This window comes from Typopeltis vanoorti, chromosome 2, assembly GCF_054136105.1.
Source record: "Typopeltis vanoorti isolate ZY-2024b chromosome 2, IOZ_Tvanoo_1.0, whole genome shotgun sequence".
In the NCBI taxonomy this organism is placed as follows: domain Eukaryota; kingdom Metazoa; phylum Arthropoda; class Arachnida; order Uropygi; family Thelyphonidae; genus Typopeltis; species Typopeltis vanoorti.
Genome location: NC_143550.1, coordinates 42,544,570 through 42,569,701, shown reverse-complemented (window position 1 = coordinate 42,569,701; position 25,132 = coordinate 42,544,570). Strand labels below are relative to the sequence as shown.

Sequence of the window (25,132 nt, the reverse complement as noted above, 5' to 3'; positions counted from 1 at the left end):
AGCTGGTATGGTAGGATGACAATTGAATAAATTTATATGGAATAAGAGAGAAATTAGTCAGAACACTAAATTAGCTGTATACAAGACAGTGTTCAAACCAGTTTTGACTTAAGGATCTGACAGCTGGGTTAGAAGTAACACTTGACCAAAGACTTGAGACTGCAGATATGAGAATACTGAGAAAGATTATGGGCATAAACAGATGGCATCAATGGCAATATCATATTAAAAACAAGAATATTAGGAAAGAACTTGACATTGTCAGCATCCAGGAATGCATTAGCAGAACTAATCTCAGGTGGTATGGTCACTTAAACAGAATGGGAGAGGAAAGATTAACAAAACAAGTGTTCTCTGCTAGGTTGGCAGGAAAAAGATCCAGAGGAAGACCAAGATATAGGTGGAGTGATACAGTAAAAAATGCCTTAGAAGACAGAAATATAATAATGGAGTTTTGACAGGTAACAGACTGATCTGGAGGAAAATTGCAGATAGGAAGTTAGTAATGATGTAAATTTTTCATGTAGTACTATCATATCCTGTACACCCCCTTGAGGGTACATATCAGGAATTTGATGATGATAGGTTTAAATTTGATTGTCTATTTCTTGAATCATGTGATATCCTTGTCACTGCCCTAATCCTAATTGAAAAGGCTATATGCCTATTTCTAAGTTTTTGGGAATAACTCCAATTAATTGTTTATTTTATTTTATTACATAACTGTACCATTTTCCCTGGAACTTTAACATGCTCACCTGAAGTGTTTTGCATGTTTATCATACTACTCACTGATACAAAGTTTATATGCCATGATAGTTGCAACTCTTTCAGCAGAATTTTTTTTGAAGTTAGCATATGTGATCTATCTTAATGACATTGAAAATTTCAAATGCAATCAAATAAATGCTTATTTCATGTAATTGAAGATTTAGATTTTGACAGATATATAACAGACAATTGTTTTTAGGTACTGTGTTTGGCAATATAACAAATAGGTTTCCTTGAGCTTATGCAGCATAGTTTCTGTGAGAGGGTACTTGTGTTTCATTAGGTAGTGCTGTTTTTATCCCAGTTGTCTCTAATTGCACTTTGTTGACAAATATATTAGACTGCGAATGTCTCTGAACCTTATTCAGTGATACATTAAACAATTTATTTTTCTTGCATCTGCAGTATAGAGCGTGTTGGGGGGGGGGGGGGGGAGCATGTTGTTCACTAAACAGGGACAGCTGCTTCCAGTCTTCAGATAGTATACATGTAAGGAGTAAAAATTTATCTATTCCTAACTGAAAATAAATCCTATATTTTATAAGAAGAATGCATCTGATGAAAGCTAAAAAAATTGAAATATGTAAGTAATCCATATGTTCTAATGATTAGTTTCTTGAGCAGCTATCAAAAAGAAACAAAATCACATGTGTTGAAGTTTGAATATTCAAAGATGTAGTTAATAATTCAGATGATTTCAATCGGGGATTGTACTTACAGAGCAATTCCTCATCTGACGACGAAGAAGATATTTCACAAAGTAAGGTTTGTGAATTTTCAGTTTCATACGAATGGAATCCAATAAGTATCATGTCAGTCCTGTTTCAGGAATACTGTAGAGAAGATGAGCTACTTTTATCACTTGATGCAGAAAATCCATCTGCAGTGTATCTGTGTTTCTAACTGATGATCTAATGGAATTTATGGTAAGAGAAACTAACAGACATGCAGATTAGTGCTTACCTACAATTCAGGATTGTGAAACTCCAGTTAGACAAGTGAAATCCAAGAATTAAACTTATTAAGAACAAAAGTTACTTATGTATGTATTATACTACTATGTAAAAAAAAAAAAAAAAAAAAAACCTTATCATTAGTAAATAAGAATTATCAGAAAATAAAGTGAAAAGATAAAAAGAAAGAAATACGCATGACAATAAATCAACAGATTTATAGGGGTTAGGGACTTAACAGTAATAAGTATACTGCCATTTTCATTTTTAACCTTGATAAAACTTTACTGTGTGTTACTGCCACTATAAAATAGGAGAATAATCACCCAAATCCTCCTCCACAATCACATCTTCATTACCTTCCCTATGTGAAGGACCTCTTCTGGTGTAACCTTTGTTTTTTTTGATGAAAATGAAATGTGTTTTGCTTAGTGTCTTTTTCCTCTACTTTTCATCATAAATTTGTTTATAGCAAGCAAACCCATCATGTACTTTACTTTCTACTAATAAGTAGCATTCAACATTGGAGTCGATGTTTTCAGCCATTTTCAGAACATTTCTGCAAGACACTTCACAAAATGGCTGAAAACGGCCAGACACTCATGTATTTCTGGAAAGCATTCAATATTTATCATGCTATTAAAAATATTGCTGTAGTTTGGGACGAAGTGACCTCTCAATGTATGAGTCTTTAAAGCTTTTCCTTCACAATTTTTCTCAAGTATACTTGCATAGATCTCTTGCCAGCAACACTCAGTAGGGAAATATCTCTATAACTCTCACATTCAGTTTTATTTCCCTTTTAATATAAAGGTACTATTAGAGCTATACTCCAATCACCAGGAATTCGTCCCTCTGTCCAAGCTTTCTGAACTATGCAGTGCAGCCACTGTAAGACTGTTATACCACCATACTTCAGCATTTCTGGTCGAATAACATCTACTCCTGCTGCCTTTCCACATTTTAAGCCTTTGATGGCTTTTTCTACTTCAAGTATGGATATTTATTCCTGACTGCATGCCTGGTCAGTGTTTTTTACCACTGTGCTGTCATCACTGTTTGTTTCATTTAGCAGTTTTTCAAAGTAATTACTCCATACTTCAAGGATATCTTTTTCTCCTGTTTTCATGTCACCTTTATCATCTCAAACTCCTTTTACAGCACTCTTTCCTCATTCCTAAGCTTCTTCAACAACCTCCAAAATATTTTGCCGCCGCCTTGATATTTATTTTGTATGTTCTTGCCAAAGTCCTCCCATGACTTTTGTTTAGCTAGTTTTACACAATGTTTAGCTTTCTTACATCTGTCTCTGTGTTCTCTAAGAACACAAGCTGACTTATTTGACAAGAACTTTTGATATGCTTTCTTCTTTAACTTCCTGTGTCCACCAAGGAGTTCTGATTTTTCTATCCTTGCAGACAACCTCACCACATGCCTCTCTGGCTGAATTAATTAGGGCTTTCTTCCAGGCTTGTCACTGAATCTCCAAGGTTTGGTTCCTGTTCTCAAACACTTTCATTTTTTCTTCATTAATCTTTAGTGAATTTTACTCTGCGGTTCACATCTGAGAGCTGCTCAACTTTTATTCGCTTTAAACCTTTCTTACATGTTATTCTTTTCAATATAAAATTCAATTTTATCCTGCTCAAGACTAAATAGTGATCACTTCCAATTTCAAATCCACTGTACACTCTGGTGTCCTGTACCATGGAGAAACATCAGTATCAACAATAACATAGTGAATGAGACTTTTCTCATTCCTTGCCTCTTCTCTCCATGTGAATTTGTGCACATTTTTATGTTGGTACATGGTGTTAGTAATAACCAGTCCATGTCCTGAGCAGAAATCCGACAGGTATTTGCCATTATTATTAGCTTTGCTCTTTTCTCCAAACTTTCCCAAAATATTTTTGTATTTGACAATTATTTCCTACTCTGCTATTTAGATCCCCAACAAGGACTAACTTTTCCTTTTTCATTGTGTCGGTTGCTTTTTCTAAAGCATCAAAAAATTCCTCGACTTCTGCCTTAGTAGACCCTTCTGTGGGACCATAGGCACTGATTAGTCTCATTGTCCAATTCCTCATTCTGTTATTTGCCCACATCACTGTACTTGAGACTGCCTGCCATTCAAGAAGTTTAGCCTCGTATTTCGTGTTGAATACTATGGCTACTCCTTCTTTTCCTTGATTGTCATTTCCTGAATATAACATTTTGTATTTATTGCTGAGAAAGATCTCACCAGTTTTTGTCTTGTTTGTTTCAGTCACTCCTGTTATATCGATCTAGTACTTATCTAATTCTTCAGCTAGCTCCATTTCTTTGCCATTCAGGCTTGTTATGTTGATAGTACCAATCTTTAACTCTGGTGATGTTGAGTTGGGGTATGCTTTCAGATTTGTTCCAGTAGCTGACTTTTGCTGTTCGCCCTGGTTCCCTGGCGAAAACAACGGGGGGCCTTGTTTAACTGGGCGACGCCCCAGCCAGCATGAAATTTGTCATTGCACCATCATTTTCTATATTGGTTTAAGCCAATAAGAATACAATTTGGTTGACTAAATCCCAAATTGCCAGCCCATCCTCGTTCGTTCAGTATGCAGGTAGATTCCCAACAGGGTGCACCACGAGAAGGTGAGGATTGGACATTAGGTCAGAAGCTCTGGTCGGTTCTCTGCATTCCTTTAAAGTCTATGTGGAGGTCTCCTCTCAGTTATACAGCTTTGACCCTTAAGCACCCTTGAATAAAAAATTTGTGTTGGTGAGAAAGAGGCATACATCAAGGACCTAACAGAGAAATGGGCAGGAGTGCATTCTGGACTGACAAAGGAATTGGTAGAATAATCATAAAAGAACATTAAAAAAAGGAAGAAATTTAAAGAATAATAAGGAAAGAAAACTAGAAGGATATGAATCATAAAATCTTTCATGCAAACTTCAGTTAAGGGGGGGACATAACTGATACATAACCCCTGTGCAGGATGACTCAAACTTGTTTTGAGCATATATTCATGATTGGAAGTTAATGCTGCTAAGTAGGAAGTTATGCATTTTCGACTAAAGGCCTGCTGATATTAATGGTAACTTCCTGCAAGTGGTTGAAGCTAGAGATCTACACCCTCTATCCAAAAAGAAACCGATCGTTTTGGAAAATTGATGAAACTTGTGGCACCACCTGTTGTATCTTTTGGTTGTTGAAAGCAGCTACCTTCATTAGTGGTGTGTCAACTGTTTATGACATTCGTTTCATTAGAAGCAGAGTTATAGTGCCAAGAGTGACAGCATATTTTGACGAACGGTCGGTCGTCACGATATTCATGCCATATGCATCGAATTCTCATTATCAATCGCTTCAAAACTTCGAGATAAAAGTGACCGTTTGGCCAGGCGGAACGAATTTTTTGTGGATAATGCCCTTGGAATTGTAGAAACAAATCAGCGTTGTCTTTACTTTTGATTTCTCCAAGCGACTTTTTTTCAGATCCCCCTCTTCTGGTAATCTCCACTGAGCACTCTGGCACTTTGTTTCGAGCTCATACTCAAAGCACCACGTTTCGTCACCAGTAACAATCATTTCAAAAATGTTTGAGTCCTTACGAGCGGTTTTAATGAGGTCCTTGCAGTGTTCAATTCGATACATTTTTTGGTCGTCAGTCAGCTTGTGGGGAACAACAAATCACGAATTCAATTTACGAAGGCCCAAACTCTCGGTAAAAATGTTGTGCACAGTTGATTTTTGAATTACCATTCATCTTTAATCAATCTCATGGATGATTTTGGGTTTTCTTTGATGAAATCACACACACTCTTTGGATGGTAACTTTGCTCAGTCCAGTTTTTGGGTGGCCCGGCTTTTGTCGTCCTGAAGCATCTCACGACCACTTTGAAATCGCTTAAACCACTCGTAGACTTGAGTACGGGATAAGCATTCATCACCGTATGCTATTTGAAGCATTTCGGTAAAACTTTTACAAAGTTTAACACAAAAGTCGATCGCAGCTCTCTGTTTGAAACTCGTTTTCCGACCATTCATCAAAACACACTGTCACTGTTGGCACTATAACTCGGCTTCTAATGAAACAAATGTGATAAACAGTTGACACAACACTAAGGAAGGTTGTCACTTTCGACAACAAAAAGATAGGATAGGTCGCGCCATTAGTTTCTTCTGTTTTCGAAAAGTTCAGTTTCTTTTTGGACAGAGGTATATGGGTGATGGTGCATAGAGTTGAAGTTTACAAACCGCATTGCTTAGCTGGTTAAGTAATCGCATCTAATAATAGCAGTGTAAGTGGGAGTGCTAACTTGTAGGAATAAGGAAGTTATTCTCCTACACTGATAAGCCACATCTGAACCTCTGTGCACAACTCAGATAGTTGCCTGGGTTCCATAGTGATGAGGAAATTCAAAATAACCAAGATAAATTCTGGCCTGTGAACTTTTGTATGAGGTAGATTGAAGGAATGTGGTCTTCAAACTTTAGAAATTAGAAGGAAGAGAGATATAATAGAAACATACACGTTGATAATAAAACAATCTTATAGTATACATCAGTGGTAGCTCATCTGTATCGGCTGCATTGAATGCAGCCCTTACAGACGAGCCACCACGGGTATAGATACAAAGAGTGCGCAGCAAAATGGCAGATTAGGAAACTTGGAATTATCCTAGGAAGCTAAGGCTGTGTTCATGAAACATCGTCTGGTTTCTTCTCATAATGTGGTAGGGAAATAGAATAAGTAGTGTTGGTGAATGTTTTTGAGTAGAAACATGATGTGTATTTATGCATTGTATGCCTACAAAAGGTCTTCCCTCAAATAGCCTAATAATAATGAAAATTCAGAAGATCTGATGTTTAGCATTCAAAATATTATCTTAGTTTAAATTAAGATCACACAAATTGTGATGAAAAGAAACTGATAGAAAAGCCTATCCTTTGCAGCTGGCTAGTGATGAGAATTGTCAACTTTGTAAATTTCGTAGCCTTGATGATGTAGAGGAGAGACCTAATGGGTCAGTTTTAATTATGCGGGGGGGGGGTGTGTTGGTGGGCATAACTATGCCTCATTGATATCCTGAGTCACATGGAAGTGGGGAGAAGAAATATGATGCAGTTTTCACATGGAGGGGTCCACGTGATGGATAGTTAGTCAACATAAGTTGATACTATTCTCTAAGAACTGTAAATTGAGAAAATATATGAAGGGTTTTTGAAAAATTAGATGCTTTATCCATAAGATAAAAATTCTAAATTGTTTAAAAACCACAGACTTTTAATTCCTTTCCTTGTGAAAAGAATTTGATGCCTGCCTATTTTTGATATTTGTAACAAAAGGTTGTGAAGACTTCTGAGAACATCTGTTCAAAAAGCATTGTAAAAAACGTAATAATTTTCTCCAGACTAGAACACCTAGAACAAGTAATCTACTTATGTCTACCTATCTGCTGCATAAGTCAAAATGGGCAAAAAAAAGTAATTTCTGTTAATCAAAAGCTTGCACTTCAGTGGTACCTCATTGTCCCAATACTTTTTTTTAAGGTTTGCACAATTAAAATTCTCACCTCCTGGTCCAAACTTCCATCACTAGAAAGTATAGTTCTCAGATATTTGAAGTTTTACTAATCTTCAAAACTTTTCCATTGAGTCTAACACCACTAATATTTACATTTCCTCAACAATTTAAAACCATGCACTCACTCTTCTTGCTATTAATATGTAAATTATAGTTTTGTGCCACACTGCTCCATTTGTCCAGTTCCTTTTGGCTAAGGACACTATTCATCACCATAATGAACAGTAATGGAAATAACACCTTGTTGTATTCCTTTTTAAGTCTAAACTACTTTGAATTACCAAATTTAGTCTGCACACACCTCAGACTTAACATACATATTCTTTATCATGATTATTTCTTCTTTTTTTTCATGCCTATTTTTTCAAAACTGTCCCAGACTTTTTCCTACTGAACCTAATCAGAGCTTTTTCCAAATCAAGAAATGTCATAAATAGAGTTGCATTTCTCAACCAGACTACAGTGTGATGTAAAAAGAGTCTATACCCTACTTTAAAGGAACATCAGAACAAACAGCATGGGTTCTTTGCAAGTATAATCAATACACCAGCTTGAAAAACTCATCTTTTCTACCATTCATCAAAGGTAAATTACCAAATGTCTTTCTTTCTCCCCCCCCCCCCCCCTTGCCTTGTATCTGTCAGGTACTTACATCAGATTGTGACTGGTAAGGTAATTTTTATTTAATTTTTCCAACTGAAGGAAATCAAAACTGTTTGTGCGAGTTCTGTATATGTTTCGATAACACCTGTCTTCTGTACAATACAGATTATTAAAATTTACCATGCAATTGACACCAGGTGTAGAGTTCTTTGGAATCAAACCATGCTGTTTCAATTTCAATGGTCACATGAAAGCCAGTACATTTTTATAGCTTTTGTAATAATGAGTAGAATCTGCAATTATCCTCATATGATATTTCAGTATGATAAAATACACATAAAACATAATAATGTTTATCTCATTTATATGATGCCATATTTAGAAATACAGGTAACCCTCGTATAATGCGGTTTCGATATAACGCAGTCTACAAATTGTAGTAACCCTTTTATCTTTTCATATATTTTTCACCACGTGACTTAAAAATCAAATTTTATCTTCGTTAAATTTGCGTCTGCCTGCATCATGCATGTAGTTATAAGTAGCGACATCCAGAAGAATTCATATTAGGGGAAATACCCTTTAGCACACATGTTCGTCAATTGTTTACCGTATAAAGGGCTACTACAATTTTTATAGTAATGGCCACATAGGGGGTTTTTGTGACATCGTTGAAAACAAAATTAATGAATTAATTGATGGGGAAATAGATTTAAATTAGGAGGAACTGGTATGATTAATAGATGACGTCGAACCAAATGGCAGGGAAAGTTCTGCCGAAGATTCTGATTGGGATGAATCCATTAAAGAATTCAGTTTAAAGAAATTAGCAGAAGGAATTGGACTTGCTAAGAAAGTTAGGAAGTTATTTAACGGGTAATGATCCCTCAATGGAGTCCTCCAGAAAATTCACGAGACAATTGGATATTTATTTAGCTCTATATTATGAACTTAATAAAAAATTGCAGCATAATGGTAAGTAAGGTCTTATTACTGACTTCTTGATAACCAAACCAGCCGAAGTATGCAATGAGAATTATACAAATGACATCCAAAAGATTTCAAGTGATGACAACATCTGGCCACTCGTAAATAAAGAACATCTAAGAAATGTTCGTTTTGAAGACAGTGATTATGATTAAATTATGCACTTTATTTTATTTTGCCTAAAACATTTATACATTATGGGCAATAAAGTTTACGTACAATTTGTATTTTTATAAGTTTATACTATGTATTTTGTTTCATAGTTTATGTTTTCTTAACTTACATGAATTACCTGAATTAAATAAAAATATTTTTTGTTTGGATATGTCGTTGTTTATATAATTAAAAAAAAACGATTTCGGAACATAGCCCTACTTTTTCTATGTGATCTGAGTCTAGCATAACGTGGCATTTCTATGGAACGTAACATCCGCATTATACATGGGTTACCTGTATTCTCAGTATAATCATTTAGGTTCTTCAAAAGTAATTTGTTTTTGTTTCTTTTTATTATATATCAGTGCATGTTATTTTCATAAAAAAGTATGATTTCAGATAATTGCAGTTTTCTCAATAGTGAAAATGGTTTGCATTTTCACTATGGAGAAAACTTGGGCTTCCTGTCATCCTAGCATTGAATGCTGGCTTTACTACCTGCAGTTAGCTCTGTTCACAACACAATTATATGAAAGTTAAATGTATGCTCTTCTTCTTTAAATAACACCTGTCATTTTTCTCATGTTATTCATTCTCTCCATTTTTATTGTCTGTCCACTGACTAGTAATTTCTTATTGGATTTGAACTGCCTTTTTTTAAATGCTTACTAATTATTTCTAAAAAAAGTTTTTATTATTAATCAGTAAACTTGATCATTTTTCTCCTTCAGGGTGAAGATGATGAACATATTTGAACCATGTGCCCTGCAAATAGGTGATAGAAATTTTTATGTTATTAAGGAAACTGATAGAATTTTATCTTTAGATCAGTGGAAAAAGGAAATGACAGTACGTTTACAAACTGAACTTAATAATTCTGAAATAAACATTTCAAAAACCATGGTACAAGATTTGAGTGAAAATAAAGAAAATCTGGGTGATCTTTGTGTTGAAGAACAAAATGGCGTTGAAGATGATTCAGAATTTGAAGATATCGATGATGAAGATGAAGGAAATACTTCTGATACAGCATCTGTTACAAGCCAGTCAACTGCTTCTTCTTTAGATAAATCCAGAGGAAGTAAGCAATTATGAAATTTTTGTGAAAAATTTTAATTTCAGGTGATTTTTTAAAACCTCATAATATGATCTGTTGTCCTGATGTAAAAAAATTCATTCAGCATAGTGATTAAGTGCTCATTTACACAGTTCACTGTTGGGTGTGCTTCAGAACCACAAATTAAGTAGGCTTATTTGTATTTCAGGAGATTTTTCATATGAATATTGCTTTTTCATATTAAAACATGATATGACAAAACACAATTTTGGGAATAAAAATTATTCCAAATGATTTTTAACCCGCTGGTTCAGCTGCTAGGGTTGATGAAATGCATTGTCAATTTATCCTGATGGAAAGTAAGTGAGTAACTATTATGGGTAGCAAATTATTCAAACTTTGATTGGATAAAAGAAAAATCTCATGATAAGAATGAAGGAAAATTTATTGAGCTGTTGAGAGACAACTTTGTCAATCATGCGAAAAACAAAATTCAATGTCAAAGAACATTAGATTTGATCATAGCATAAAAAGAGATTTAATTTAAGAACATGAGTGTTTTGCCACTAGTTTGTGACAGTGATTATACCCTACCATCCTTGGATGTAGCTAACTATATGGATGTTCCAATAAGGACAGGCTGCATGCTGAGCTACGAAGTTGGAAATTATGACAAAGTCAGGAGAATATTATCTAGTCCCATGATATCGGTTATTGAATGGGGAGGGATATTAGCAGCTCATGAGAAGGTGGTTTGAAAATGTGTTTAAATGAGGTGGTATCTGAATTATGTCCCTACAGTTCAAATAAACAAATAGGGTGAGAGTGAAATGGAAGAGCAACCTTATTAAGCAAGCAATCCATGACAAGAAGGTGATGTGGAAAGAATATTGTGAGAATAAGAGCGAGAGGAGTTATGAAATATATAAAGCACAGTTCAGAAAAAGCTAAATGGGAGTATGAAAAGGAATTGACATGCAGGCTAAAAGCAACCCAAAAGAACTTTATCGTGATGCTGCAAGTGAAAGAAAAATTGAATGTGAAAGAGTAACTTTAATGATTAATTGTTTAAATAATCAGTGCTCACTTTGCTAAGATCTATTAGCCAGGTGTATGTCACATGGTGCACAATGCTACCACTACACTGGATGAAGAAATAGAGATGCATAATGAGATTCAAGAGCTGTTGCATAACAGGGATATCAATTCAGCAATAGGGCTAGATGGAATATCAGCACATTTGCTAAAGGAATGTTCAACCAAAATGGAATGGCTTTGACTGGTTTTGTATAAATTAGTCAACTCTATTCTTGTGGGAAAGATTCCTACAAGAATAGAAAGAATGTGTAATAGTTCCATTGTACAAGAATGGTACAAAAATCATTGTTGGAGGCTTAATGGATTTTTTATAACACTCAAAAAGAATTAAAATAGAATTTAATACTTCCTATATTTCGTCCTAGTCACTAGGACATCTACGGGGATTACAAAAACAATTAATGTAACATGCACACGCAAATCTTACAATACTAAGCCCAACCACGTAGGTGACACTAAAGTCCTATCTAGGTGGAGCACCCTCTAAGGGCGGTAGTAGGTGGCCTGAAATGTAAGGTGGGATCTCTGGTGATGAGTGTTTCCCAACTCTTCGGAAGCTTAATGCAACCGTATTTATTAAGATTTGGTTGGTTTCTGAGAGCTCCTGCTACTCTAAGAAAAGTCTCTCTTTCTTGAATTTGCTGTGGTGGAGCATGGTGGTTTTCTTCCATGATACCCTGTGGGTGGTGTCCAAAACATGGTCAGCCAAGCCTGAATGACCACAGTTGTGTTTACAGATGTAAGACTTGTGTTCCTCCATGCAGATGGATGCTGATCTGCCTGTCTGTCCAAAGTACGCCAGCTTACAGGAACAGGGTACTTTGTAAACTCCAGGCAGCGAGAGAGGAGGGAGCTGATCTTTCGTAGAACGGATAAGGGTAGCCAGTTTGTGGTAGGGCTTATATGCTGTGTGTAGGTTGTACTTTTTTAGTGTCTTGACTATTTTATTATTATTATAAAAAAAAGTACAACCTACACACAGCATATAAGCCCTACCACAAACTTGCTACCTTTATCCGTTCTATGAAAGATCAGCTCCCTCCTCTCGCGCTGCGTGGAGTTTACAAAATACCCTGTTCCTGTAAGCTGGCGTACGTTGGACAGACAAGCAGATCAGCATCCATCCACCTGGAGGAACACAAGTCTTACATCTGTAAACACAACTATGGCCATTCAGGCTTGGCTGACCATGTTTTGGACACAACCACAGAGTATCATGGAAGAAAACCACCATGCTCCACCACAGCAAATTCAAGAAAGAGAGACTTTTCTTAGAAGTAGCAGCAGCTCCCAGAAACCAACCAAATCTTAATAAATACGGTTGCATTAAGCTTCCAAGGAGTTGGGAAACACTCATTACCAGAGATCCCACCTTACATTTCAGGCCACCTACTACCGCCCTTAGAGGGCACTCCACTTAGATAGGACTTTAGTGTTGTCACCCACGTGGTTGGGCTTAGTATTGTAAGATTTGCGTGTGCATGTTACATTAATTGTTTTTGTAATCCCCGTAGATGTCCTAGTGACTAGGACAAAATATAGGAAGTATTAAATTCTATTTTAATTCTTTTTGAGTGTTGTAAAAAATCCATTAAACCTCCACACACAAAAATCATTGCATCTAACTACCTATCAGCATCTCTGGAGTGGTGAGGATTTCAGAGTAGTTAGTAAGAATTCTCATACAGAAATGGATTTACAGACAAGTTATACTTTAAAAAGAACAGCACGGGTTTACTAAAGGAAGGTAATGTAGTAATTTGTTCATATTTTATAATAATGTTATGGCTCTATTATATAAAGGGAATGGATACATTATGATACTTTAAAATTTTGCTGAGGCATTTGATAAGTAACCACATGAAAGGCTGTTGCATAAATTGGTGAGTGTGAGGTTGAAATATAAACTATTGACTTGGATAGGTGGGTGGCTAACGGATAGGTATCAGAAAGTTGTATATGGTGGGTGTGATTCTACCCGATTTAAGGTGACTTACTAAGATCAGCCCTTGGACTATTGTTGTTCAATCTATATATTAATGATATTGGGAAGGACCTGAAAGGAGGTGTTCAATTGTTTGCTGACAATGCAACAAGAGGCAGGACAGTCGAGGATTGCTACTAATATACAGCACTTACAGAATGATTTGAATAAGCTGGAACAGTAGGCAATCAGTTTAATGTTAGTAAGTGTAAGGTTATGCACTGTGGCATGATGAAATTTCCAATGGCATATTATATAGTATGATTATGTTACAAAAAATTGATGAGGCTAGGGATCTTGGAGTTATTGCGGATGGGGAAACTGAAGTTTAAAGGTCACATTGCAAACACAACTCAGAAGATAATTGTGATGTTAAAATGAACATTGACATGTAAAGATAAGAAATTAACTTTGCCTCTTTATAAGGCTTAATTTGTCCCCACCTGAACTACTGTGCATAGATTTGGTCTTCTTCGTTCATAGAGGATAAAGAAGTTGTGGAAAGGGTGCAATGGGATTATGGGATGTAGATTACAAGAACAGCTTCGAGAGTATGTAGACTTCAGAACACCAGTATCAGGAGAAAGACAGGTGTATGAATTTCTGAAAGGGTATTATATGAGGTCATCAGTTGATGAAATTTTTTCATTGTATGGAAGGTGAGGAGAGGAAAGGGGACACTCCATTGAGATTGCATTTGTGTGCAGTTAAGAGGCAAGAGCTAGATTTTTCACGGGCAGAGCAGTGAGTGAGTGGAACAATTTACATATTGAAGTCGTGATTACATCTAGTAAGAATGAGTTTATTATCAGAAGTTATCTTCTGGTGTGGATAAATTTCAGGCTCTCTTGATGAGTCCTTGACTCCCTGCAGATCTCTGATGATAATAATCAATTAATGAAAGTTAATACCTTGAGTAAATTCTCCATGGAAATAACTTTCTTTAGTTCATGCTTTGATAAACTTTACTAATGTATAATTTATGATGATTACATTGCCTATTTAGGAAAAAGGAATTTTTTTTGAACTAATGAGCACGATTTAAGTTCACTAGAGTTAGTAACTGTCATTAGATTTGACACTGATAAGATCGGTTTTATCAAAATGTGAAAATCCATATTACTTTTGTCATTTTATAACTGCCACATTGATAAATATGGGTTTGCTTAGTGTTGGATAACCCAGAGCCCTGATGAGTTATTCAAAATTGTTTATAAGTTAAAACTAGTTTGAACACTTTTTTTATGCAGCTAGTTTAGTGTTTTTTATTTTCTCTTTTAATTGGATTTATTCATTCACTTGACTTTCTACCATACTAGCTTAGCTAATTCTTCTATTTCCATTTAATTTGCCCTCTTCACTAAAAATTGTGAAGGGTCAAAGCCAAATAACTGAAAGGAAACATGCATATCACATTTAAGAAATGCAGAGAAACAAATGAGGCTTCTGACCTAATGTCTAATCCTCACCTTCATGTGGTGTGCCCTATAAGTAAGTATCCACTGAGTACTGAATGAATGAGAATGGCTTGTCAACTTGGGACTTAGCTGCCAAATTGTACTCTATTGGCTTAAACCACAAATAATATGATAGTTCAACATGATGAGCTTTCATGCTGGCTGGGACATTGCCCACAGTTAAACAAGGCTCTGCTGTTTTCATCAGGGAACCAGAGCGAATAGTGAAAAGTCAGCTACGTGAACAGATTCGAGCTCAATATCATATCAAGAAGAAGAAAAATAAACTTAACGTCAAAACTGAAGATAACAATCTTCAATATAAGGAGTATTAATGCAAAACGAATTGAGCTGCTGATGAACTGGAAAAGCCATACGGACTTTTTTTTTATGTTGAGCCTATACATGAGAAGTTGGTAGATCAACTTATAGTACATTAGTACCATGTATGGGTTCTTTGGTATCACTGAAACAAAAATGACAAAAAGATGTGATCTTACTAAATAAAAAATATAGGTATTATATTCAGGCAATAATGATCAAGGAAAGTAAGGAATAGTGATAGCTTTCAACACCAGGTATGAAGAAAAGCTTCTTGATTAGAAGGCAGTTTCAAGTAAAGTTACATTAGCAGACTTCATAATGGGGAAATGGATAATGAAACTTATTTGTGCCTTTGGCCCCACAGAAAGTTCTCCTAAGGCAGAAGTGGAGGAATATTTCAAGTCACTTAGCGCAGCAGCTGACATAAAGAAAATGGAAAAAAGTAGTACTTGTTGTTGTTATTATTATTACTTGACACCTCCAAGGAAGTGTCACGTAATAATAATCCAAAGGCTCATCGAGATAGGGACACCTACTCTACAACCCTCCATCTCCATCAACTACAACAAACCGCAACTACCATTATCAACATCTACACCAATGCCATCTACTGCCCACCACCACTAGTATTTTCACAGACAATCAGAAACATCTATGCCCATGGTGGAATTCAAACCCTTTTGGCTGGAGAGTGGATTCACTAACCACTCAGCCAACCAGGCTGTCATCTTGTTGAAGATCTAAACAGCAGAATAGGAAGTGAATACCACCAGGCATATAAAAATGTTTTGAGAAAAGGGAAAGGCTAATAATAATGGCAAGTATCTGCTGGATTTCTGCTCACGATATGAACTAACTCCAACATAAAAATGTGCACAAGTTCATGTGGAGAGAAGACATAAGAAAAGTCTCATTTATTATGTTATTGTTGATAGTGATATCTGTACACTAATTCAGGATATGAGTATACAGAGGATTTGAAATTCAAAGTGACCTTCACTTTAGGTAGGTTAAAATTAAATATCACAAAAGAACAGTATGTAAAAAAGTTTTAGAAAAGAATTAAGGTTGAGCTGCTTTTACAAGCAAACTGTAGACTCAATTGTGCAAACATTACTGAAGAAAGAATAAAATGGTTCGAAAACAACAACCAAACAGAGTTTTGGTGGCAGACTAAAGAAAACATTGATTGATTCAGCTAGAGAAGAATGTGGTGAAGTTGTCTGCGAGGAGATTAAAACTAGGAAATAAGTCTTCAGATGTCTTAAAATAATACAGAAAAAATGTAACAGCTAAGCGATGTGTACTTTTGTAGCTAAACAAAAGTCATGGGAAGACTTTGTTAAAATATAAAAGGTAAATGTCACGAAGGTGGCAAAATGTATTGAAAAATCTTAGAAATGGCGGAAAGAATACTGTAAAATAAATCAAAGATAATAAAGGTGACATAAACTGAAGATGAGGATATCCTAGATATCCAGAGTAATTAAAGACTGTTAAACAAAACAAGCAGACAGAACAGTAATAGAAAATATTCAGAGGAATGCAAACAGGAGTACATATCAGTAGAAAAAGCTAACAAATGAATGTGGGAAAAGCAGCTGGAGTAGATGATATTCGATCAGAAATGCTCAAATATGGAGGAATAAAAGTTTTGGGGTGGCTGCACTGCATAATTCAGAGGACCTGGTCAGAAGGTTAAATTCCAGATGATTGGAGTTGAGCTATCATAGTCCACATTTATATTAAAAAAAAATTTTTTTTAAAAATGGAATAAAGCTGAATGTGAGAATTACAGAGGAATTTCTCTACTTAGTGTTCCAGGTGAGATTTATGCAAGCATACTTGAAAAGAGGTGAGACAAATTGTAGAAGAGAAACTGGGAAAAGAACAAACTGGTTCAGGCCAAATAAAGGTGTGTTGCCAGGATTTTTCACTTTACAACAAATTGTCGAGAAATCATGAGGATATGTCAAAGATCTGTACTTGAGTTTTGTAGATCTGTAAAATGGATTGTCTATATTTAAGTTGTAAGTCAGCAATCAGAATTGAAGAATATAGGAAGATGCTTTGATGTACAGTTTACAGACAAAAAATACTAGTGATGGTGGGCAGTAGACTGTGTTGGTGTAGCCGATATAGACAGGTGGAAGTGGTGGAGACAGAGAGTATGTTCCCCTCTCTCGCTGAGTCTTTGGACTCCTTGGAGGTGTCAGGAAATAATGTAAAATCAGGTGTACACATTATCTCTACTCATATATATATTTATACTTATTCATCATCTATATTGATCACATTATTAAAGAAAGTGGCATTAAACCTGATATTGAAATTGGAGATATCAAATTTAGCTCTTTGCTTTATGCAGATGATGTACTCCTAAACACATCCAATGCAGTCTCTAGGATTCTCTAACTAAATTGAATAAAAGCTGTAAAATTTGGCATGAAAGTGATCAATAAAAAAGACCAAAAAATATGCAAATAGGCAGGAATATAGAAAACTTCAGCTACATTCTGGGTGATCTTATAGAATAAGTAAAATATTTTAGCTATTTAGGCATAGCTTTTATTGGAGATGGTAAATTAAATCTGGAAATAGACAACAAAATGTGCAAAGCTGGTATGGTTGGGAGACAGTTGAATAAATTTATATGGAATAAGAGAGAAATTTGTGAAAACACTAAACTAGCAGTGTTCAAAACAATGTTCAAACCAGTTTGAAGTCAGGGATCGGATCTGAGAGTTGGATTAGAAATAAAGTACTTGATCACATATTAGAGACAACACATATATTAGAGTTCTTAGAAAAAGTAAGGGCCTGAACAGATGTCATCAATGGTGAGATCACATTAAAAATGAATAAATTAGTAAGGAACTTAACATTATTTGCATTCAAGAATGTATGAGCATGGCTAATCCCAGGTGGTATGGTCACTAAATAGAATGGGAGAGGAAAGGTTGCTAAACAGGTGTTTGATGCCATAATGCCAGGAAAATACCAAGGACTAGGTGGATTGTATCAGTTGAGAGGTGCCGTAGAAGAGTGAAATGTTAGATACAGCAGCATTATGCCTTAGCATCCCTTGAGGGTACATACCAGCTCCATGTATCTCCTTTAATTCTAACTGCTGCAGCTTACAACTTCAATATAAATAATGTATTGCTTGATATAACATCCATATAATCAAATTGTTTTAAATAGTTTTTCTCTCAATGCCTCATTTTATGCCTTTTTCAGATATACAAATCTTTGTCATGTTACAATGATTTGTATATCTGAATTATTTGTATACTCTCAATTATTTGTCTTAAGCAGAAGATCTAAATCTGATCCTGACAGCCTGTGTTTGTCCTGAACTGAATTTGAGGCTAAAATAATTTTTCTTAGCCACTTCTGAAGTAAGTTTGCATAAGGGAACACTTAATAAGGAAATTCCTCTGTAATTTTCACACAGTGTTTTATTTCCGTTTTTTTATAGTTGAGTATTATGAGAGCTCTATTATTTGTCATCTTGAATTCAACCTTCTCACCATGCTTTTTTGAATTATTGCCCTGCAGCTGCTGTAAAAGGGTGTGCTTAAGGGTCAAAGCTGTATAACTGAGAGGAGACCTCCACATAGCCTTTAAAGGAATCTGAAGAACTGACCAGGGCTTCTGACCTAATGTCCAATCCTCACCTTCTCGTGGTGCACCCTGTTGGGTATCTACTTGGATACTGAACGAACGAGGATGGGCTGGCAATTTGGGATTTAGCCGACCAAAGTGTGTTCTTATTGGTTAAACCAAAATAAAAAAAATGATGGTACAACATGACAAAATTTTATGCCAGCTGGGGTGTTGCCTGGTTAAACAAGGTCCCCGTTGTTTTCACCAGGAAACCAGGGGGAACAGCGAAAAGTCAGCTACTGGAACAAATCTGAAAACAAACCCCAACTCAACATCACCAGAGTTAAAGATCGGTACTATCAACCTAAGAAGCCTGAATGGCAAAGAAATGGAGCTAGCTGAAGAATTAGATAAGTACCAGATCGACATAATAGGGGTGACTGAAACAAAAAAGACAAAAACTGGTGAGATCTTTCTGAGCAATAAATACAAAATGTTATATTCAGGCAATGACAATCAAGGAAAAGGAGTAGCCATAGTATTCAACACAATATACGAGGCTAATCTTCTTGAATGGCAGTCAGTCTCAAGTAGAGTAATGTGGGCAAATATGAGAATAGGGAACTGGACAATGAGACTTATTTGTGCCTATGCTCCCACAGAAGGTTCTTCTAAGGTAGAAGTGGAGGAATTTTTTGAGGCTTTAGAAAAAGCAACTGACACAATGAAAAAGGAAAAGTTGGTCCTTGTTGGGGATCTAAATAGCAGAGTAGGAAATGATTGTCAGACATACAAAAATCTTTTGGGAAAATTTGAAGAAAAGAGCAAAGCTAATAATAATGGCAAATACCTGTTGGATTTCTGCTCGGGACATGGACTGGTTATTACTAACACCATGTTCCAACATAAAAATGTGCACAAATTCACATGGAGAGAAGAGGCAAGGAATAAGAAAAGTCTCATTGACTATGTTATTGTTGATAGTGATGTTTTCTCCCTGGTGCAGAACACCAGTATACAGAGGATTTGAAATTGGAAGTGATGAACAGCAGGATAAAATTGAATTTCATATTGAAAAGAAGAACATGTAAGAAAGTTTTAAAGCGAATAAAAGTTGAGCAGCTCTCAGATGTGAACTGAAGACTAAAATACACAAAGATTATTGAAGAAAAAATGAAAGAGTTTGAGAACAGGAATGAAACCTTGGAGATTCAGTGGTAAACTCTGAAAAAAACATTGATTGATTCTGCCAGAGAGGCATATGGTGAGGTTGTCTGCAGGGATAAAAAAATCAGAACTCCCTGGTGGACACAGGAAGTTAAAGAGGCAGTGAAGGAAAAGAAGAGAGCATATCAAAAGTTCTTGTCAAATAAGTCAGCTTGTGCTCTTAGAGAATATAGAGACAAATGCAAGAATGCTAAACACTGTGTAAAAAAACTAGCTGAACAAAAGTCGTGGGAGGACTTTGGCAAGAATATAGAAAATAAATATCAAGACGGTGGCAAAATATTCTGGAGGTTGTTGAAGAAGCTCAGGAATGGAAGAAAGAGTTCTGTAAAAGGAGTTAGAGATGATAAAGGTGACATGAAAACAGTAGAAAAAGATATCCTTGAAGTATGGAGTAATTACTTTGAAAAACTGCTAAATGAAACGAGCGGTGATGACAGCACAGTGGTAAAAAAACACTGACCAGGCATGCAGTCAGGAATACATATCCATACTGGAAGTAGAAAAAGTCATCAAGGCTTGAAATGTGGAAAGGCAGCAGGAGGTAGTTGATATTCGACCAGAAATGCTGAAATATGGTGGTATAAGAGTCTTACAGTGGCTGCACTGCATAGTTCAGAAAGCCTGGACAGAGGGAAGAATTCCCGATGATTGGAGTAGAGCTCTAATAGTACCCATATATAAAAATGGAAATAAAACTGAATGTGAGAATTAGAGGTATTTCCCTACTGAGTGTCTCTAACAAGATCTATGCAAGTATACTTGAGAAACAGTTGAGAAGAATTGTGGAAGTAAAGCTTGGTGAAGAACAAGCTGGATTCAGGCCAAATAGAGGCTGTCAGGATCAGATCTTCACTTTACGACAAATAGTCGAGTAAGCATGGGAATATAACAAAGATCTGTATTTTAGTTTTGTCGATTTGGAAAAGGCATATGACAGGGTGCCAAGAGTGAAGCTATTCAATACGCTGCAGTTATATGGTGTCAATGGGGCATTATATCAAGCAATACTTAGTCTTTATTTGAGTTGTAAGTCAGCAGTTAGAATTGAAGGAAGTACAGGAAGATTGTTTAATGTTAAATCTGGTGTGAGACAAGGATGTACGTTGTCCTCTCTGTTATTCATTATCTATATGGATCACATTATGATGGAAAGTGGTATTAAACATGATATCAAAATTGGAGATGTTAATGTCAGCTTTTTGCGGATTATGTTATACTTCTAAATAAATCCGCTACAAGTCTGCAAGATTCTCTGACTGAATTGAATTGCTGTTGTAATAGATATGGTATGAAGATCAGCAATAAAAAGACAAAGACAATGAAAATAGGCAGAATCATTGAAAATGTCAACTGTGTTGTGAATGGAGAACCTGTGGAACAAGTAAAACATTTCAGCTACTTAGGCACGATTTTTACTGAAGATGGTAAATTAAATATAGAAATAGAAGACAGAATCAGCAAAGCTGATATGGTGGGAAGTCAATTGAATAAATCCATATGGAATTTATTCAATTGACTTAACTTATGCCATACTTTGGCCAAACAGGCAGGACAGCGAATATCAGAATTTCTGAACACAAGGACTACATCCGGTTTTACAAGTATAGCCATTCTGGTCTTGCAGACCATGCTCTGGATACTCGCCACAGAATACCGTGGAAGAAAGCAACAATAATACACCGGAACAAATATAAATTCGAAAGATTATTTATGGAATCAGCCTCTGCCCTAAGAAACTCTCCAAACCTTAACAAATTTGGTTGTATGCGACTGCCCCAAATTTGGGAGGTATACATCAGCAGACCTTCAGCCTAACGGCCAAGAACGCCTACTTAGCCCTCCAGAGGGCACCATCAGGACTTCTAGGAGAACGATAGCTTCAAATCTTCATTCTCAGTTACTGTATTGTTATTGCCTGAGTGAACCTGCCTTTTTGTAAGTTCCTTTAGAAAATGGCAATGTGAAATTGCCGAAATATCAGAAATATCTATTAAAATATAATTTAATTTATATTCGGATCTACGTTGTTTCAATTCCCTAAGTTATTTAGAAAAACGGTTTTAACTTATGGATCTGAGAGCTGGGTCAGAAGTAAAACACTTGACCAAAGACTAGAGACCGCAGATATGAGAGTCCTGAGAAAAATTATAGGCATGAACAGATGGCATCAATGGCAATATCACATTAAAAACGTGGATATTAGGAAAGAACTTGACATTGTCAGCATCCAGGAATGCATTAGCAGAGCTAATCTCAGGTGGTATGGTCACTTAAACAGAATGGGCGAAGAAAGATTAGCAAAACAAGTGTTCTCCACCAGGTTGGCAGGAAAACGACCCAGAGGGAGACCAAGATATAGTTGGGTTGATACGGTACAAAGTGCCTTAGACGATAGAAATATAAGATCTGATAATGTTGGAGTCTTGACAACTAACAGACTGATTTGGAGGAAAATTGTAGATAGGAAGTTAGTAATGATGTAATTTTTTTCATGTAGTACTATCATATCCTGTATACCCCTTGAGGGTACATGTCAGGAATTTGATGATGATGAGCTGCTGTAAAAACTTATCTGTATTTGAGCATTTCTGATTGATCATATACTCCAGCTGCGTTTTAACATTTCAGGTGTTTGGTAGCCTTTTTTTTTACCTGAAGTATTGATATATACTCTGGACTCCATATCCCTTTCAAATATTTTGTACCTCTGCACTGTTGATGAGTTTTAAGGTAATTACTCTGACATTTAGAATACTTTTAGATTTCATCACCTTTGTGATTTCTGATTCCTTTTACACTATTCTTTTATCTAAGAGGAACATGTCTTACATCTGTAAACACAACTATGGCCATTCAGACTTGGCTGACCATGTTTTGGACACCACCCACAGAGTATCATGGAAGAAAACCACCATGCTCCACCACAGCAAATTCAAGAAAGAGAGACTTTTCTTAGAAGCAGCAGCAGCTCTCAGAAACCAACCAAATCTTAACAAATACGGTTGCATTAAGCTTCCGAAGATTTGGGAAACACTCATCACCAGAGGTCCCACCTACTACCGCCCATAGAGGGCGCTCCACCTAGATAGGACTTTAGTGTCACCCACATGGTTGGGCTTAGTATTGTAAGTTTTTGTGTGCATGTTACATTAATTGTTTTTGTAATCCCCGTAGATGTCCTAGTGACTAGGACGAAATATAGGAGTATTAAATTCTAATTTAATTCTTTCTGAGTGTTGTAAAAAATCCATTAAACCTCCAACATAATGTCCTCACAGCACTTAAGCCTCTACACAAGTATCATCTTGGTAGATTTTGTTTCTTTAAATTTGGGAATATGAAATAGATGGAGTCAGGTCTGGCAAATAGGGTGGATGAGGCAGACACTGAAAGCCCAAGTTGTGTATTGTCTGTTGGGTTTCACGAGCAGTGTGAGCAGGTGCGTTGTCCTGCAAAAGCCTCTGTTCAATTTCCTACACTAATTTTCCTTCAGAGCTGTTGAATAAACTTCTGCTGTAGAGAACTTTTGTGTCTTCATGCCATTGACTGTTGTTCGGTCTCTGGGTCATAGTAATAAAACCAAGTTTAATAAGCAGTCAAAATATGAACCAAAAAATCGCATCTGATTTCTCTCAAAAATGACCCAAATCTCTTGAGATGACAACACATGTTCTCTCTTTTGGTTAGCATTCAAACATTTGGGGACCCACTTTGCTGAGAGGTTCTGCATATCCAGATGTTGGTAGATAATGATCCCAACTCATTCCCTGCATATCCCAAGAGTCTTTGCAATGTTTTTAGCTGCTATTCGTCTATCATTAAGGATCATGACATGCACTGCATCAATGTTTTCAGGTGTGATCACACTGCAGAAGGTCTTCCTGACATGAAGGCATCTGTTGTCTCAGGATCCCAGTTTTAAACTTGGCCACCCATGCAGCAAATGCTGGATAAGTTGGGGCACAGTCCCCCTAAAGTTTCACACAAAGTTTGGTGAATCTCATTTGTTATCTTTTCTTGCAGCATGAAGAACATCCTAAAAGAACAAATTATTACAATTTGATGAGACATGGGGATTAAAGGGTTTTAAGAATTTCTTTAATATCATTTTTGTTCTAAGTGGTTATCAAAACTTTTCATTCCCCCTCATATATAATTGTTACTACCATATGTAAATCATTTTGAATCTCTGTAGTGCCATGATGTTCAGTGATTGGGTATTAACCATATCTTGAATAGTAAACTAAAAGGTGAAAATAGCAAAGATTGCAAAATGGATTTAAGCCATCTTGAGGGAAAAAAACTTTCTATGGAATTGTGTAGGCTTTCTTAATTTTTTAATTTATACATTTAAACAATCTAAATTATTTTTTGCTGATATGTTTTTTCCTCTAGGCAGTAAGCATAAAAGTTTAACAATTTAACATTTAAACAATCTAAATTATATTTTGCTGATATGTTTTTTCCTCTAGGCAGTAAGCATAAAAGTAGAAAAGGTCCTTCTTTAGCTACTAAGACTCTCAAAAAAAAAGAACTGAAACGAGCGCGACGAAATTTAGTTAAAGAAGCCCTTCCATTGAAAGCTGGTGAGAGGGTGGTCACAGAAACTCTCTTAACTGAGACTAAAGCCCATGTTGTATGGCAGGTGAGAAATATCATTCTAAATGCATATAAATATTTTATTTACTCTAAGCTTCTATTTTGCTGTTAGAAAAATGTAATATGTGTGGATGTGTTTATTTGTAACCATATCCAGGTGATAACTGATTGTTAACTGAATAAAACTTTAATTCAGTTAACAGTTAGTTATCACCTGGATTTATCTGAGTAATAAGATATACTTTGAGGATATTCTTCACTTTCTTTCTTCTGCAATACTATAAAAGAGGCATTATCCAGAATGGAAATAGACATTAGAATTAATAATATGGTTGGAGAGAATTAAAGAAATTTATGTGGCATCCTAGAGGAATTAGTGAAAGCACTATGAACTTCAGAATAATATAACACTTAAATTAGCAATTTGCATATCAGTGAAACATAACATAGGACTTGGAAAGATAATGTAAAAAAAAGATGGAATAGATTGATATGAAAGCTTAGTAATTAGTGCTGTGAGCAGGATTCAGTTACAAAAGTGAAATTGATTATTACTGTTAAGAGTATATAATGCATGTCCAGATCTCTGTCTTGTAGACAGGCTTAGGTGTTGGATGTTAATCATCTCTTTTTTTACTGTGTTATAACACAAAAACAATATATCATAAAAATATATATATTAACTAGTTTATATTTTTCTGGATTTCTAACCAGCATTCTTGGAGCACAACTGC

At 35.8% G+C, this 25,132-nt stretch overlaps 1 protein-coding gene across 1 annotated transcript in view; it reads left to right on the top strand.

Moving 5' to 3' along the window:
* Positions 1-25,132, top strand: part of LOC150108966 ((E3-independent) E2 ubiquitin-conjugating enzyme UBE2O-like) — a 360,964-nt gene that overhangs the window by 72,671 nt on the left and 263,161 nt on the right. The window contains exons 7-8 of the mRNA XM_090411140.1: positions 9,772-10,121; positions 24,272-24,444. Of these exons, the coding sequence (XP_090267266.1) occupies positions 9,772-10,121; positions 24,272-24,444 (523 nt within the window). The remainder of the gene's footprint in view (positions 1-9,771; positions 10,122-24,271; positions 24,445-25,132) is intronic.